Source organism: Hydractinia symbiolongicarpus, chromosome 12, assembly GCF_029227915.1.
Source record: "Hydractinia symbiolongicarpus strain clone_291-10 chromosome 12, HSymV2.1, whole genome shotgun sequence".
Taxonomy (NCBI): domain Eukaryota; kingdom Metazoa; phylum Cnidaria; class Hydrozoa; order Anthoathecata; family Hydractiniidae; genus Hydractinia; species Hydractinia symbiolongicarpus.
Window position 1 is genome coordinate 10,505,871 of NC_079886.1, and position 16,615 is coordinate 10,522,485.

The 16,615-nt window shown below is 37.8% G+C and overlaps 2 protein-coding genes across 3 annotated transcripts; one reads left to right on the plus strand and one right to left on the minus strand.

The window, feature by feature from the left end:
- Positions 1–534: 534 nt before the first annotated feature.
- LOC130621574 (carboxypeptidase B-like) lies at positions 535–10,418 on the minus strand. 2 transcript variants are annotated; one of them, XM_057436877.1, is made up of 10 exons: positions 10,213–10,418; positions 6,738–6,822; positions 4,941–5,150; positions 4,442–4,543; positions 4,082–4,186; positions 3,723–3,836; positions 3,525–3,615; positions 3,246–3,448; positions 1,327–1,411; positions 535–1,056 (listed from the first exon to the last, which is right to left on the minus strand). In XM_057436877.1, exons 1-10 carry the CDS (start codon positions 10,299–10,301, stop codon positions 842–844), a joined length of 1,299 nt encoding a protein of 432 aa, XP_057292860.1. In that variant the 5' UTR covers positions 10,302–10,418; the 3' UTR covers positions 535–841. The 2 variants fall into 2 exon arrangements, with proteins under 2 accessions (XP_057292860.1, XP_057292861.1); XM_057436878.1 differs by having other exon boundaries at positions 10,288–10,346.
- LOC130621576 (uncharacterized) lies at positions 7,078–9,956 on the plus strand. Its single transcript, XM_057436880.1, has 2 exons — positions 7,078–8,432; positions 8,711–9,956. Exons 1-2 carry the CDS (start codon positions 8,257–8,259, stop codon positions 9,249–9,251), a joined length of 717 nt encoding a protein of 238 aa, XP_057292863.1. The 5' UTR covers positions 7,078–8,256; the 3' UTR covers positions 9,252–9,956.
- Positions 10,419–16,615: the final 6,197 nt, after the last annotated feature.

Here is a 16,615-nt window from a genome sequence, read left to right on the forward strand (position 1 = left end):
TTTGCCATTAAAACTTTATATCCGTATGAGCTCAGATGCACGTCAAGCGTTACAAACGCAACTTCATCCCCAAAGATTTTTGCCTTTTTGATATCTGTGAAAATAAAAAAGATCAAATTTGTTATTCTTAGCCTCGTCTGAGTGCTTTTTCTAGCTGTCCGAGATTGTCAGTAAGAGAAAAAAAACCTTGGTAATGAGGTTGAGTACTTGACTTTCGACTTAGTGATTAGGGTAAGTATTACCACACCCTCTTTTGTTCCCCTGGTAGCTTTACATAAGAAAACTGGCGGTTAAGAAGTTATTTTCGTGGTAAAGTTATTAAATATTTATATGTTTTCACGGAAGAAGAGCAATTAAACACTTATCATGGTTACAAACATCATATGCTGTATGATGTGCGTGAGAAGATTGGGACGGTCACAAAGCGATAAAAGAGCTTTGGGAACAAGGTTGTTTTGTTAAATTTTATTATATTGGGCAAGCAAGAAATAAATGAATGGATAAAATGAGTGAATGAATGAAAGAATGAATGTATAAAAGTATGTATATAAAATATATTTAATTATAACAAAATTTTGTCAATCATATCGACGTGCTACTTACAGTTCAGAGAAAAGTAATTCACTATATATCTCTTTTTCTTTTATAAAAAAAATTCGCCTGCACTAACTGCAGAAGAAGTTCTCGGGCGCCGCTACAAAAACTTCTAGACTAGTCTAGGGGAAAGCAAACGACTCTGCCACCGTCTTAACGTGGATCACAATGGTTTTTGCACGCAAATAGTTACTTATAAACAGTGGCAGCTAAAGAAAAACACAGAAAAGAGAAGAAAATTTGTATTTTAATAATGCTTTTTACGAGCGTTATTTTTGCTAACTATGACGCTAGCCAATGTGGTCAATCCAGAGAAAAGATCTTTTCCAGTAGGAGCAATGGCCAATCTGGTATGTCGAAAGCCTCTTCTAGCACGAAGCGATGGACGAAGTTCTATTGCAAATGTGTATAATATACCTAGCCTACCATACACCCAGTCTAGCGCATCGCCACTGGTGTGATCTAAAACAAAAGTTACTCGATGTTGAAATAAAAATAAAAATATAGTGATGAGTTGCCATAGCAACAGTTTTGTTTTAATCCAACACAGTGTTGCTTGTCACAAAGCCTGTCCACCCTATAAATTTGCAGCCCATGTAAGAAGGGCGCTATTTCGCACTACAGTTTTCTTTATTATCTAAAAACAAACTCTCCCCCCCTCTAACACTAAAGGCATGCTTTAATTGATGGTAATTTTGGAGAAAACCATATTTAAAAATGTTGTTTGCTTACACAACGTGGTTGAAGACGTGCCAATCCTGTATCGAACTTTCCCAGCTTTCTCGATAGCTTGTTGAATAGCTCTCATTGCTCGCCTCTACAAAACAAAAAATAAACAGAGATCTATATAAATGAAGTGCAGCACTTTGCCCCTTTTAATTATTATTAAAAAAACTTTGTCCGGAATAGCCTCTTCAGTTCAAAGACCTGCAGAGGATGTCCTAGGGTATTTTGAGTTATGAAAGTCAACTAGACAACCACTGAAGATATTAATCCTATTCTTGTGCTAAACGATAAGCAGAAAGAAAGATTCATACTACTATAGTCTCTGGTATGACCCAAGCTGGGTTTGAACCCAAGACCTTCGGCACTGAAAACGAACGCTTTACCACAATGCTACCAACTAAAATTAAGTGTGAGGTCGTCTTGTGTCAGAGCCTTTGAGTGCATTTCCTTTAGACTTTTTTTTGTCATGTTACAGAAGCAAAATTGTTTTAGCAGTGATACCCGAGAGGTATTATATTTGATCTGAAGAGACAAAAGGTTTTGCGGAATGCACTGATTATAATCCAAAAACGATGCAATTTATGTGTTATAAAATCTTATTCACGGTTGAGGTCATTCTCCACCCCAGAGGCTTTTGAGATAAACTCAAAAGTAGGTTTTAATTTTCAATCTCAAAGAGCTATGGGGACGGGAATAGCTTGAGATAATTAAAGAGAATTTATAAAACATATTAAATATAAAAAAATGAAGAAATAATTTGACAAACTTCTATGCACAAGAAATTATGTTTATGAAGAAGAGTCAGCCTCGGGTTTCACGATCTCAACAACTAAGAGGGTGTTCATATGAGCCCGCGAAGCCGAGCTGGCCCGTTTTAGGGGCTGAAATCAGCCCGGCAAACACCTCGGCTCTCTATGATTTCTCACAGCCCTGTCATATAAAAAAAAATCAGTCCGGCTTTCCAGGATCTTGACTCTTTCAACCGAGATCCCGGAAAAACGGGCTAATATTTTTCCATATGACAGCTCCGGCTTGGCAAACCGGGCTGAAAACAAACTGCTGATAATAAACATGGCGGCTCTAAAAGGAAGTACGAAGTTAAAAAAGAGTTTTAGATGGACGTAGGAAGCGATGGATAACCTTATTTTTTGCATCAGCAACTTTAAAACTACCATGAACTTCAAGGGCCTTGATTTCGATGGCGACAAGCCCTTTCTCTATACAAATTGATGGCAAAAATTTACAAGGACGCCTTAGATCTCTTTGGAGGGGTTAATGTGAGAATATTTAATCCTGAAGATAATGATTTGTATACTCAAGAATAAGGAGCGAGGAAGAATTAAAACCGAGATAAAAAAGCACAATAGCATGATTAGCAAAGTAAAAAACCGAATTCAAGAAAAAATAAAAGAGATTCCACAAAGCTTTTCCTAAGCTCCGAATAATAACGTTTTGAACTCGTCATACGAAATTTTTCTCCAAGCATCATCAAGTGCTAATCTTGATTTCATGTTGCTTCACCATTGTTCGGTGCGACCTGGATTATATCATATTTTTCTCCTTCTTTTATCAAGTTTTTTTTGGGGGGGGGGGGTTATTCTCCTTTTTCCCTTGTTTATCATCTTTTTTTTCTGAGTAAAATGGATCACTGGAAAAACATTGTTTGTTGTTTTCGCCATAAAAGTAGCAAATTTTCAATTCCTATAGTACGCTTTCGCAATGGGGCAATTAATAATGGTATCAGTACAACCACTTTCGATTCCATGTCCGCCATTTATTTCACTAGCCTTGTATGAAACATAAACAATGTCACATGATCAGTAAGGAAATAAGAACTTCAGATGACAGATAAATTTTCAACCGGGCTGGCCCATTTTTCTGGGCTGATTTCAACCCGGCAAAGAAGACTCACAAATAACATTTACCTGCTCTACATAATGTCGAGGGAGCATTTTAGTATAACCCCATGGACTCATCCACATTTGACCATAAGTATGGACGTCCATGAAAGCTTTTAGTTTTCTTCGGTGTTTATACAAATATCTTGCTAGAGCCAGGGATTCGTTCTCTGAAAATGGCCTAGTACCACAATATATTTCATCACATGGATCACGGGACGAACCACCACCTCAAAAAGAATTCCTTCTAGATTATAATCCATTGCGCTGTACGTTTTGTTTAGAAAAAATTTGTGTAAAACTTACCTCCCCATCTGTAGTCAAAATTTCTGTTGATGTCTACACCAAAACAATGTGATTCAGGAGTCGGTGACCGCGATTTTCGCCAAAGCCTGTACTACAAAATATAAAGCTTGTTCTTAAGTAGGTAACAGTGAGTGCTACTGTCCTCAAGTAATACATTACTTTTTTGTTTTAATAAAAAACATAAAACCTTTCCCATACCCTATCTCTATGAGAGAACACATATCCATCAGGGTTTAATACCGGTACTATGACAACGTCAAAATCTTTCAACATGGCAGCGATGTAGTCGTCATATTGTTGATCGAACAGTATCTGCAAAAAAAACCATAAACAACATGTCCAGCTTGACTGAATCCGGCAAAATTGTAACATAAAAGAGATTTATGTGTAGACATATGTTAATCCAACAGCAGAGTTTCAACCTCGATCTCTGTAGCATTTTTGATATGGTTTGGTTCAAGACTGCGTTTTATTCACTCATATAAAGAAGGCTACTGACCCTGGAATCGAGGTATCGAAAGTGTAAAGTTGGGTAAAATTGGAAGGAGTTAACATACCCTCCTCATTGTATACTGACATGCTGCTATGCCCAGCCATTCTCTGGAATGCGAACCACAGTTGATAAATATGATCGGCTTCTCATCGGATGCATTTTTATGAATCTAAAAGTATCCATTCACTTCATGTATTAAACCACAGAGATTATAAAAATTTCATTAAGAAAAAAAATCATTCTTGGTTTTTCTTAATACGGACTAAAGGCAACTTTATCCCCAGGGTTTCTTGCCTTTTTAATATTGAGGCTAACAAGAAAGCGCTAGCGGCTTTGATATCAGGCAACAAACCCTAGGGACGAGTTTGAACGAAATAAAACAAGGTATAATATAAGAAAGAGGGATCCACATAACATTTAATACCTTTAAAGAATATATGTTCCTTCCTTCGTATGATTTTCCAATAATTTCTAAGGTTGTGGAAGTATTAAAAACAATACTTAGTCTTTTTATTTCTCCTTCTATCTAAAATAAACTTATTTCATAAAAAATGGTACACCGTTTGAGAAAAAATCATCATAAAGTTTTTTTCACTGACGCTTTTTGTCAAAGTAAACTTGGAAGGAAGTTGGTGGTTTTGAACACTAAAATCTCTATCAATCTCGTTCCCATCGCATTTTGCCTTTGTGATAAACATTACGGTGTACGCCTCGTAATAAGAGGCTCAGAGAAAAAGAGACCTTGGTGACAAGGCTATTTCACAATCTCGTTCCCAAAGCTTTTCTTTTGCTCTCCGATTAATGGTTGCACAAAAAAATACTTTTTTCAAAAAACGTCCTAGGAACGAGGTTTGTTCATTTGAATGCCTTTTCCACTTGTGCATTAAACCGAGGCTAGAAGGATGGAGAAACGAATTTTTCACCTCTTCAAATCTTTGATAATAATCTTCAAAATCTTCAATATTCTTCATAGAAATGTTTTCTTTCTTTATTTCGTTGTAGATGTTGTTATGCACAATTTCAAAATTAATTTTTTTCTTTATACAAACTTTCTCAAATGCATCATACGAACTTCCTGATAACCATATATCAACATGGCGCTCTATAACATCAGGATGTCTCCAAAGCTGCAGCTGAAATAAAATTAAAATTCGGAAAGTTGTTGACGCTCCATACAAGTGCCCTTGGTGAGCTTGTGCGTTGTGAATGTCGAAAATGCTATTCAACTTCGTCCCCAGTGCCTCCGAAAAATCGTTTTTAGATGAAATAAACTGTGTATTTTACACAACTTTCTGGTTTTTGTGCAGTCACATCTTTTAGCATTGGCCCTTCTCCCAAAACGATGTTTTTCCCTGGGCCTTTATTATCTATAGGTAAAAAAAGAGTAAGCTTTTGTACGATCAGCATTTTTCAGTATGATACTATTTGAACATTATGCAGAGAATGAGCAGTATGGTGAAGAAGGAAGGGTGTGTGTTTGTTGTACACAACCTTGAAGTTGTACGAACAAAACAACCGAGTTGAAACAGTATAAAAAGGCCATTAGGAATGTAAGATTTCTACGAACCACTTAGGCTTCATCTTGATCAAAAAATATAAAAAATAAAAAAAACGGTAGGTTGCTTTAAAATAAAAACAAAATTAAGACCATTTTTAGCGGAAGCTTGTTATAGTTCTTATAAACATAAAACATGCAACAGAGATACTGTATTTTATTTAACAAGTGTCAACCTCTTTTTGAAATCACGGTGATGCAATTATTATTCGACCGCCAAAAATTTACAAAATATTGTACATATTTTATTTCTTCAGACAGGTATGCAGTTTTTTTGATCACTCATATTGTAGAAACATTAGTTAATGTTATCAGGTGTCCCACATTTCAACAACCACGTCTACAAATTCACCCGCAGGAGAAGCGCGCAGAAAAGTTATTTGTGGAAGACCCAGGGCTCTTTTCCTTGCTTTATTGTCCCTCTCGCAAAACAAGGCCTAACAAGTAGATTAAGACAAAGCGTTTTATTTGTTTCAGAGTAAAAAAATAGAAAACAGCGACAGTCTAAAATTTATTGGAACACAACAGCAGCCACGGACTAACTTTCGAAACGGGGGAGCTTCTCACTTTGTTAATTATTTGTGAAAACTTCTAAACTTCTTTAGGGGTTGCGATTTGGTAAAATTTCATCATTTTTAGTTAGCATTAAAAACGTCAAAATGTTTAGGTCACATATGTTGTCATCGGAAAACAGGTGGGTGGCAAAAATATATCCCGATTGATTTTCACACCCTCAAACAGCCCAACCTGAATAGACACGCTTTGATTGCAAAAACCCAGAGCAGGATTAAATATTAAAATTTAATCGATTGAAACTAAAATTATTTGCAAATTTTTATGCACAATGTTTATTTGGGCATATACATTTGAATTAGCAACTGAAGGACAGTCCGAAGGCAGCAGGGGTAGGGTGTTGGTGCTATGGAGCGTTTCCCTTAGACAAAACCATGGTTTGCCATCATAAAGACGATACATTTTAAACCACCCGCCCCGTGTTTCATGTTGAAGCTTTATTGTTTATTTTTTTTTTCTGTCTGTTTTATTCACTGAGACGATGTGTTAGGTTTCCCCTTCAGTACCAGTCCTTCTTTTGCGTTCCCTTGACTTAAATAAGGAAATTAGACAAAAAAGCCTGTTGACAAGGTTGGGAAATGTATGCACTTACTCGGAGACCATGCTTTTGTTGCTTAAAAGTTTTTAAAAATTCTAATTGTTGCGTCGTGTTTGGAACAACTCGGATTAACATCACTCTAAAACATATAACACACGAAAAATTGTTTGTGATATGGGAAAAAATATTACAACAAAAACAGTAGAAAATAATCGAAATTGTACGAAATTCATATTATAATAAGGTCTGTTTGAGTAAATGGTTTTATAAATTCCGAGTATAAAAAAGCTATGGAGAGATATACGTTATCAACGAAAGAGTCACAAAAAAAGTTGATAAAAACTTTCGGTAAAAATATTGATTTGCAAACATTGTAGTCAGTTCCTATGGAGTCATGTACTGGACAAAAGTCACGCTATAGAGTGTCGTGTTGCGTAGTAGAGTGTCGAGGTGCAATATAGATCCCAAGGTCGCGAGGCGTAGTATAGGTGGACGCGAGGCGAAATAGAGAGTCGCGAGGCGTAATAGTGAGACGCGTATGTAATAATAGAGAGATGCGAGGCGTAATAGAAGGACGCGATGCGTAACAGAAGGACGCGTTGCGTGATGGAAAGACGCGCAAACAAGGGCGACGCGGCGTGTAGGAAGAGGGGACGCGTACTTTCGCGCCATTTGCCTTGGTTACCCGTGAATAAATTTCGAATTTTTTCAATTGACTGGCAAATTAATCAAGACAAAACACGAAAGAAAAAGTAAGTTTTTGTAGCAGCTGGGCTGACCGTTCTCTCTGATTTTTTCTCTCCTGTTTTTTTAATTTCTGCTGTATTATAGTTATATTCTGATAAATTGTGAGAAGTTGCTAATTCATAAGTATGTGTAGTAGTGAAGGGAAGCAATGTAGGGCAACGACGACATTTGTCAACACAGGTATAGCTGGCACCCCCCCCCCCTCCTCATATATATTTTCTCATTAAAATTTGTAATGGGCTAGCTATACTATTGCTATAAATAATGGATTATATTATTTGCCCTAGCAACTTTTACTTCCTTTTTTCCTTCCCTTGTATACACCACCAATCAACCCCCCTCCCCCTGCAACGAGGAGGGTGCCGATAAGCCGAAAAATGTTATTACACTGCTTGCATGCTATTCTGTTATAAGCAATGTGCTGTTTTTGTATTAATATTGTGTTTTGTATCACCATGTGATTACAATGTTTTGATAGGTAAACAGGGCAGCTTATAAAACAGAACGTAGGACTACGACTGGTAGTTAAATGGAACTGTGCGGTGCATATGCATGTGTACAACAACACTGTCAACAGGTGTATTGTAATGATGGCAAATTTCTCAAGTTTTGGTTTTCTTCAAGTGACACTGCACCCATTTTCAAGAATTTTAAATAATGCAGCAAATATGTACAATGTTCTTATTCGATTTTCCTTTAAGGATATTCTTAAGACATTTTTAAATTTTTGTCTTACTATCGTGAATATTTATCGGCATGGTTGTAATTTTCAAAACTTTCAAGCTAAATTGTATGTGATGTTTTAGGAATTAAAAATTGATTCAGCATGCAGAAAGTGAAAGACGCTATAGACAGACTGAATAATGCATTGGATGGTCTGTCATCATCAACAACAAGTACTCAAAATAATCCAAATCAGAACATCTTCCAGAGTCCAAACTCACATCCAAGTCCAAACTTACATCCAAGTCCACAACATCAGAGAATTCTACAAGATTTCAAGTAGGTTGATATTTTTAAGAGTTGTGAATTTCTGCTCCCAGCATGATCATTGCCTCCTTTGTATCTTTTCGATAAGTTTCAATAATCATCTCTCCAGGAGTACTGCTCACAGGCATTATGCTGATTGTGACTATTGAATTTTTTCGTGCCTTTGTACCTTTTTATAACATTTTTCATTTTTTTGATTTTGTTCAACTTTAATTTTTTTCTGTATACACTGAGTAGAAAGATTATTATGTTTGAGACAGATTTTTATTTTAATTCTTGTTCTGTTTCAGTAAGCAATTTCCAGCGTTGAATGCTGGTGGTAGCCGATATCGCCCACAAGCAAAGAAACCACGTCTCTCTAATAACTTCATTAAGGACACATGGACCCATAAATTCTGTGCACTGAGCTACAAAGATACATCAGTTTCACCGAATGAGTTGCATTTGTTTTGCCTTCATTATGTTTTTATTCCAAGAATAAATGCACATTTTCAAAGATTTATCCTGGGCTATGATCACCATCCTATCCGAACAGAGAGAAACCTTTCTCCTCTTCAATTATGGGAAAGAGGTTTGTTGTTGCAAAGGAGACCGTCAGAAGATGATATTGTCGATGACTGCGATTCATATGGTATAGATTGGAGTGTACCGAGTCATTATATCGAAACCCGTGACGATGCTATTGTGGTTCCCGAGATAAATCATCCATTTCAAAGTAATGACTTATACCTGGAATTTTGTAGATCTAACGATCCAATGGCAAATTGCGATAACTTCGGTATCGAAGTGTTTCTTCGAACTGTTCAGGTCGTAGAAAGTACATTGTTATGAACACCACTATTAGTTCACTCACAGAACTTTTGATTGAATTGCTTAACTTGACATTAGTTACATTAGATACATTACAAAGAAGAAATTCAAACATTTTGTTCACTATATACGTACTAGATATTATGCTTAGGTAAAATAAAGCTCCTTCAGTTCTTCTAACCACGCGAAAAAATAGCCACAGCAGTAGTCATTTAATAAGTTCTTCCCGTGCCTAATTATAGAGCGCGCTCTTTTTTGTTTCCCCGTCCCAACGTCGAAAAGTTGTATTATGCCCTGATCGAGGTTGTTATTCTGCTTATCATAACTCCCCTCTAATAGGCATATAATATACACGAGAGGTTATGATGAACTAGTAGCCCTTGTACACCAAGTATGGAATCTTTTTTTTTCATTTTTTCCTTTTAAAGTATTCATGACAAGAAAAAAGTGAAGATGTATGTAAGCGTAGTTCTTTCTCTGACACGGATCCTCCCATCACACATCTTATTACGCTCCGACTTTACACGTATTTCTATTACGCCTCGCGTCCTTCTATTACGCCTCGCGTCTCTCTATTACGCCTCGCGTCTCTCTATTACGCCTCGCGTCCTTCTATTACGCCTCGCGTCTCTCTATTACGCCTTGCGTCTCTCTATTACGCCTCGCGTCCTTCTATTACGCCTCGCGTCTCTCTATTATTACATACGCGTCTCACTATTACGCCTCGCGTCCACCTATACTACGCCTCGCGACCTTGGGATCTATATTGAACCTCGACACTCTACTACGCAACACGACACTCTATAGCGTGACTTTTGTCCAGTACATGACTCCATAAGTTCCCACAAATTTTCATTAACGAATACGTTGAAAAGTTGTACAAGCTTCGATATCTTTGACTGAAAAATTTTTCTGGGTAATGGGTAAAAAAGACAGAATAAGATCTGAAAATTGCTATTCTTTAAAACTATCACAATTTTACCTTGGTTGACCATTGCTTGTTACGTTAACGCACCACGTGACCGGAATACAACCAATAAGAAAACAAGTTACATACCAAATCAAGTGCATTTTTAACGAAACTTCTAAACTCGTATAATAAACTTTAATTTGACTGTTTTTTTTTGTTTTGTTTTTGTTTTTTTAAATTAATTTTTTCTTATTGTTTTTACAGAAAATGTTATAAGACCATTCAATGAACAAATGACAATTTGTTTAAACACACTGTGAAGGGGAACGTTTCCATCGTAGAGTTTTTCCTGTCAATCTCTTCTTTAGGGAAGGTGGAGACAAGATTGTTTTGATGACTAACTTTTGAGAAAAGATTAAATACTCAATAGTTGATGCGTTACGCACAATAATTGTTTGTTTAGTGACGACACACTATTTTGTAGAGAAAAGACCTTTTAACACTTTTTAAAAGTATAGGCGTCATATTTTAGTGACGTGTAAGATGCACAACGGTAAGATAACAAGTGTACATTTTGGAGATTTCACCTTCTAAAATGCCAAATAAGAAACTCTCCTGTCTTGTCTTATGTAAATTTGAACCAGGCTACCACGCTCTACAAACTAAATGGAACATACAAATTCTTCATGTTTAAAAACAGTATAGTACTCTAACAAATGGCACATCTCTTCCCAATTTTATTATTGCATAGAAAAAAATAGATCTGCCTCACTATTTTATTAGAGCGCTGGCTAAGAGTGAAAAAAGAAGAATTACCAACTTTAGTGTTTGAAAGCTTTACAAACAGAAAGCGACCTGCTACAAAACTTATAGGTCTGTATCATAACCAAGTAAACCAATGCGCAGTAAGTTTTTAGAATTAGTACATGATGAGTTTAAAATAATTCAGGTTTAAAACACTGGTTAGACAAGACTTATAATGGCTTCTTAAGACCAAATACAGCCCCTCCATCCTTGGCCTGTTATGATCTTTATACTTTTATACCTGAAATTAATCGCTTTTTAAAAATTGCAACGTCGGGAACAACAGTAATTTACGTACCTTAAGAAATAAACTTTTAAGGGCGTTACGCGGAAAAAATGCAAAATTTTTGGCAAAGAATTCTCGATAAATTTTTTGGCAAATTTTGCGAAAATAAAATTTCGCGTGTGAAGGAGAATTTTTTGTAATTTTGCAAGAAAAATCTTTTGCGACTTTCATGGTATGAAATAAGCCTGCGGCTATCTTAGGAGTGATAAAATCTCTTCTTTTGAGAGCAGCAATATCAGAACAAAGTGCCGCGTATCCAGATTCAACGACAACAAAATACACAAAAGGCTGGAATATATGGCATATATTTGCATTAGTTAAACCTGAAGGGATACCAATTCCTGCCGAGACTTTTTTTGTCACTTGTATTGGACAGTGAAATCGCCAACCCAGTAGTAGTAAGGAGTGAACATAACCAGTTTTTATTCCTCCTACACTTTTTAATCACAAAAACCCCGCTTCCACCATTTCCTCCACCACCTCATCCCAAAAAACAAGTAAAAAACGGAATCATATGACGTCATCAACAAAAGCATGCGCAAAGGCATATTATGAGTAAGGGAAATTTCCATGCTCAAACTATGACAGCACCAAAATTTTTGCTGATGTATCTTAGTGTATAATAATAATAAGATGTCTATTAATGATCATCTCTTAACGCCTGATCGAATAGTTCGTGCTGATTCATGGACACTAATGTTTGTACCCGATCATTTCAAGACACAGGAAATGTGTACTGCCGTAGTTCGTGAACATCCTTGGACACTAATATTAGTACCCGATCATTTAAAGACACAGGAAATGTGTGATGAGGCAGTGCGTGACAATCCAATGCTCCTCGAGTACGTTCCAGATCGATATATCCGTAGTAGCTAGGGCCCTAGCACACGCATATCAAGGGAAATTCCCCAATTATTCAAATATATTGACCAAGACCATGCCTGAGTATATATCCAAAACCCATCAGAATGGCTGATAAATTTTCAAATGCTGTGTTTGACAAAGCGAGGACGAGGGTGGCTATTGCACTCCGGCAATGTCTGAGTATGTACAGGAACCATCAGAGCAAACCCTATACTCATGCTACAGGTGTGGTGGCCAAAATATTTCATCAGTGATTAAGCAGGTCAGGTCATGCGATGAGGGAACTTCGGTATTTAACACGTGTGTGAAATGCGGGAATACATGGCGGGTTGGATAAAATTTAAATAATGGTAATTCACCGTTAAGTACCCCAGTAAGTTCAAGTACTTGAATATATCCAAAATAAATAATGAATCATTATCAGGAACTCTGTAATAGGAACGTGAATTTCAACCCATGGATGCTCCATTATGTACCAGATTATTTCAAGACCCGTGATATGTGCAATACAGCGGTTAAAAAGGATCCAATGGTATTCGTGTATGTTCCGTAATATTTCAAGACCTTGGAAATGTGTATAGGGGTAATCCAGTGCAATCCGGGTCTGTTTAATTACGTACCGGATAGGTAAAGGCACGCAGTGACGCAAATATTATTAAATAAAGTATGACAATTGAGCAATGCGACGAATGCGAGATTACTTTGGATGACTACGATAAATGTAAGTGTGGGAGGAGGTTAATAATAAAGGGAAGAATGCTATGCTGGCATCATTACACGATGTATATAATATATAATGGAGGGGCATGTCCATGTCAAAATCCTTAAGCCTTGGATATAATAATAAAAGATATGTTCAAATTCTACGGCTATAATATTAAAACAAGGGATTTTTATAGCAACCTAACTGCACTAAACATCGAGGATGTAAAGATCGAAAACATCGTGCTTAGTGATGCAATCCCCACCAATAGATTTAAATGTGAACGATTCGTAATAGGCTATAAGAATGACAATAAGATATCTGCCCTGCTAATCAGAACACCTGGAGGTCTATACAGCACCGGTGCCTCTCGCTACGATGGGAGTTCATCTCTTACTATGTCATTTAATTTGCACCAAGCACCTGAATGGCTGGAGAAATATCAGAGCATCTTGGCTAGGATAGAGAAACTGTACGGCAATGACTTCACTGCTCCACCAGTTAAAAATGGTCGCTTTGTTAGTACCAAAGTCAAGGAATGGGATGGGGAGGTGACTACCGATTTTCATGATGCTCCAGTACCGTTGAAGCAAGCTTATGAATGTACGATAATTATAAAACTATCCAGCATTTATAAGCAGGTATCAAAGCACTACTTGCAGGTTATGCTCGAGGAATGTAAGTATAAACCTGTGGAACATTCAAGAACTAGGCATCTTATTGATTCAGATAACGAAGAGGAACCATTCGTTGTAGTATAGTAAAAACTCGATAGATTTTTGTATGCAATGTTGTATACAAAATAAACAATGAACGATTTAAAAAGAGAAGCGAGAAAGCTGGGTATTCGTGGCTACTCCACTATGAAGAAGGGTGAAATTATAGAAGCGATTCATAAGGTAAAATATAAAGATATTGGAACACAAACCCTTGGTCCTTATTGCAAGCCATGCTCAGATATCGCGGCCATGAAAATCCTGGATGAATATATCAGAGGCTTGGAAGCAAAACAAAAGCGAACTATTATATATGCTGGTGATTTTATGGTTGACGGCAGTACCGGTAAGGTACTTGGCGTTGTATAATGTGTTATTAATAATACATTATGAATATTCTGGTGGTGCCTCTAGTTTTTTAACAGTTCTTCTCTGGCCTCCTGTCTTCCCTGAGCGACTAATTGCTGCCTTTCTTGTTCATTGATCGTCTCCACGATTTTCTTAGTGCGTTGGCAAATCTGCTTCTTTAGCAGCACATATTTTTGCTTCTCTTGCATAATAAGTGTAAATTCGTAGTCACTAATCACTCCATTCTCGGTGACTTTCGAAATCAAATCGACAATACTATTCAGCTTCGTTTCCGCTAAAAATCTTATACTATCATGCTTTTTGCGTTTGTAATTCAGCTTTTTCCCACCTTGCTTTAAGGCAGTCTGTCCCAATCCAGCAGCTATAGCGATTCCGCCCATTGCCACTGCTAGGGGAACTCCAATTCCTGATAACATACTCCCAATAACAACACCGCTCGTGATCACGCTTATGGCGAGTTATCCATGATCCATATAATGGATCCAGGTAGCATGCATTCCAAATTTTTTCGACAGCTTTTTACGTTGTTTGACCTCGCTTCGCAGAAACTGTTCTATTTCCTCTATTTTCTTTAATCTATAAATATGCCCCTCATTTTCTTGATCAGATTCACTCGGTGGTAAGCTCAGGTATAGCTTTGCTATATCACTCATTTATTATGAGCAGATGCATAGTAATTCCAACGAAAAGGTTCTTATCATCTTGATACTCGTTAATGAGCATGAACTCCAGCCTGTCTGTTGAACCTTTAAGAGGGAGGTATACAGGAGTGTCGAAACTCCACGTCACCATATCTCCCCAACCGTTTAGCTCTTTGATTGGAAGCACGGCTAGTATATTGGATTTCTCACCATTTAAAAGAGAATAATCCGGATCGAGCTAGGGGCATACGAGTCTCAGCCGCTGGTGAACGTCAGTCTTGTAGATGCTGGTCTGGTCGCCTTGGGATGTCTTATGGATGTTGATCTCGCTCTTAGTGAAGAGATTCACCCAGCTAGGCCTGATACTTATGGATTTTAGAGCGATCCTCGTGTCCTCCCCTAGGTAGTCCTCAAATATCGTGGGGTTCGAAATGTCGGTTATATATAACTGTCGCATCTTTCTTTAAGAAACAATGAACATATATTTATATAATTCAAAAGCAAAATATACCCCTAACCATGGGAAATACTTGGAGCAGCTAAGAGGTGAAGATCTCAAGGTACAAGATATAGTAATAGACGCGAAGGGCTCGTCATTTAAAGTAAGGTTTCCCGATATTTTTGTGGACTATGTTTTCCATGCTAACCCTCCAGTCGATGAATATAGGACTCATCCTTTCAACCTCTGGTCTACGCAGTAGAATTTCTCTGTATTCGCTGCAACATCGGCTTGTGGTATCAGCATGCAACATCTAACGTCTCCATTACCCCTTGTTCGCTCTGTGTATAGGTTCCATGTCTATTTTTAAATTCGAAAAATACTAGAGGAGCTTGAGGTATCGTTGCCTGGCTCTTTCCGCTTCAATATCTTGAATAACCCATTCAACAATGAAAAGCTTCACGCATTGACACGTGAATTTGGAGTATCTGGCATTAAGCAAGAATGGAAAAATGAGAGTATTTTCAGTTCATGGCAAGCCAAACGTAAAGATTTTCCTGGCAGTGGGCCTTCATATTTTAATGAAAATTCATGGAGTAGGTGGATAATTGAAAATAGTTAGGGTCTTACACGTATTGGCATTGAAAAGGTATTGCAAAGTGTACGATGCTACGCGTATTTGATTTTGGAGTCCCAAGCCAATGCGCGATCAGGAATTATTGGTAATCAAGGTAGTTCTATCGATGCCCAACGGCCTTACTTGGCGACCTTTGAACAGCTGGTGATTAGACCTACAAATACAGGTAGAAAGATTAGTGAATTTGAGAACGTACTCAGATATGCACGAAGCAAGGTCGACTATAGTGTTGCCCATGGCGTGTACATGATCCCAAGCGATATGTCACTGAGGATCGGATATGTGGCTGGATTTAACAACAGGATCCTGATCAGTCAGGACCATTTCAAGATTGGTATCAATCCCAATATTAACGCTCCGCATGCTGTTGCCAAGCCCATACCAAGGAAGCATCATCAACGTCAACCCTCCAAGGTACCAAGGATGCATCCCCCACCAGCTCCATCGTCAGCAATAGCTCACGAGGAAACTAAGACTACCATTATCACTGTGAGGATATTGCTAATTATCACCTATATATGGATGAAACATTGTCATCAGGTAAGTTAGGTGGTTTACCAGAATAATCTACGATCTCTTTCCACCCTTACTCCTCCTCCCTATATACGCAACAACAATACCCACGGCGGCAGCCAAGGCCATATACAAGTGCTTTGCTGCGAATTCGACAACTCTCGCTGCAACTCTGAAAAAGAACGACACCACGTTGCCAATGATCCCTGGTAGCGCAGCACCTGCTTTGCCTGCTACGTACTTCAGGAACCGTCCGAGTCTTTCAAGCTGTTTCAGCACAAACCCCTTGTCATCGGCACTTCCTCCTGTACTTCCTACGGCGCTTGTGCTTCCTCCAGTGACAGCGAGCACGATGGTGGAAACCAGTAGACCAACAGCAGAAATAACGCTCGCGATAATCAAGCCTTGTTCCTTGAACAAGGTCTTGAGCTTTTCGACCAAGGTTTTATCATCCCCAGCGATCTTCATCAGAGTCTCCTTGATAATCTTCAGCTGGTTCTGAA

Coding starts and splice junctions, on each gene's coding strand:
- LOC130621576 (XM_057436880.1), top strand. CDS start 8,257: ATGCAGAAAGTGAAAGACGCTATAGACAGACTGAATAATGCATTGGAT. Junction 8,433..8,710: donor AGAATTCTACAAGATTTCAA/GTAGGTTGATAT, acceptor GTTCTGTTTCAG/TAAGCAATTTCCAGCGTTGA.
- LOC130621574 (XM_057436877.1), bottom strand. CDS start 10,301: ATGCACTTGATTTGGTATGTAACTTGTTTTCTTATTGGTTGTATTCCG. Junction 5,151..6,737: donor AACAAAAGCATGGTCTCCGA/GTAAGTGCATAC, acceptor ATTTTATTTCAG/CTGCAGCTTTGGAGACATCC. Junction 3,449..3,524: donor TTTTGACTACAGATGGGGAG/GTAAGTTTTACA, acceptor ATTCTTTTTGAG/GTGGTGGTTCGTCCCGTGAT.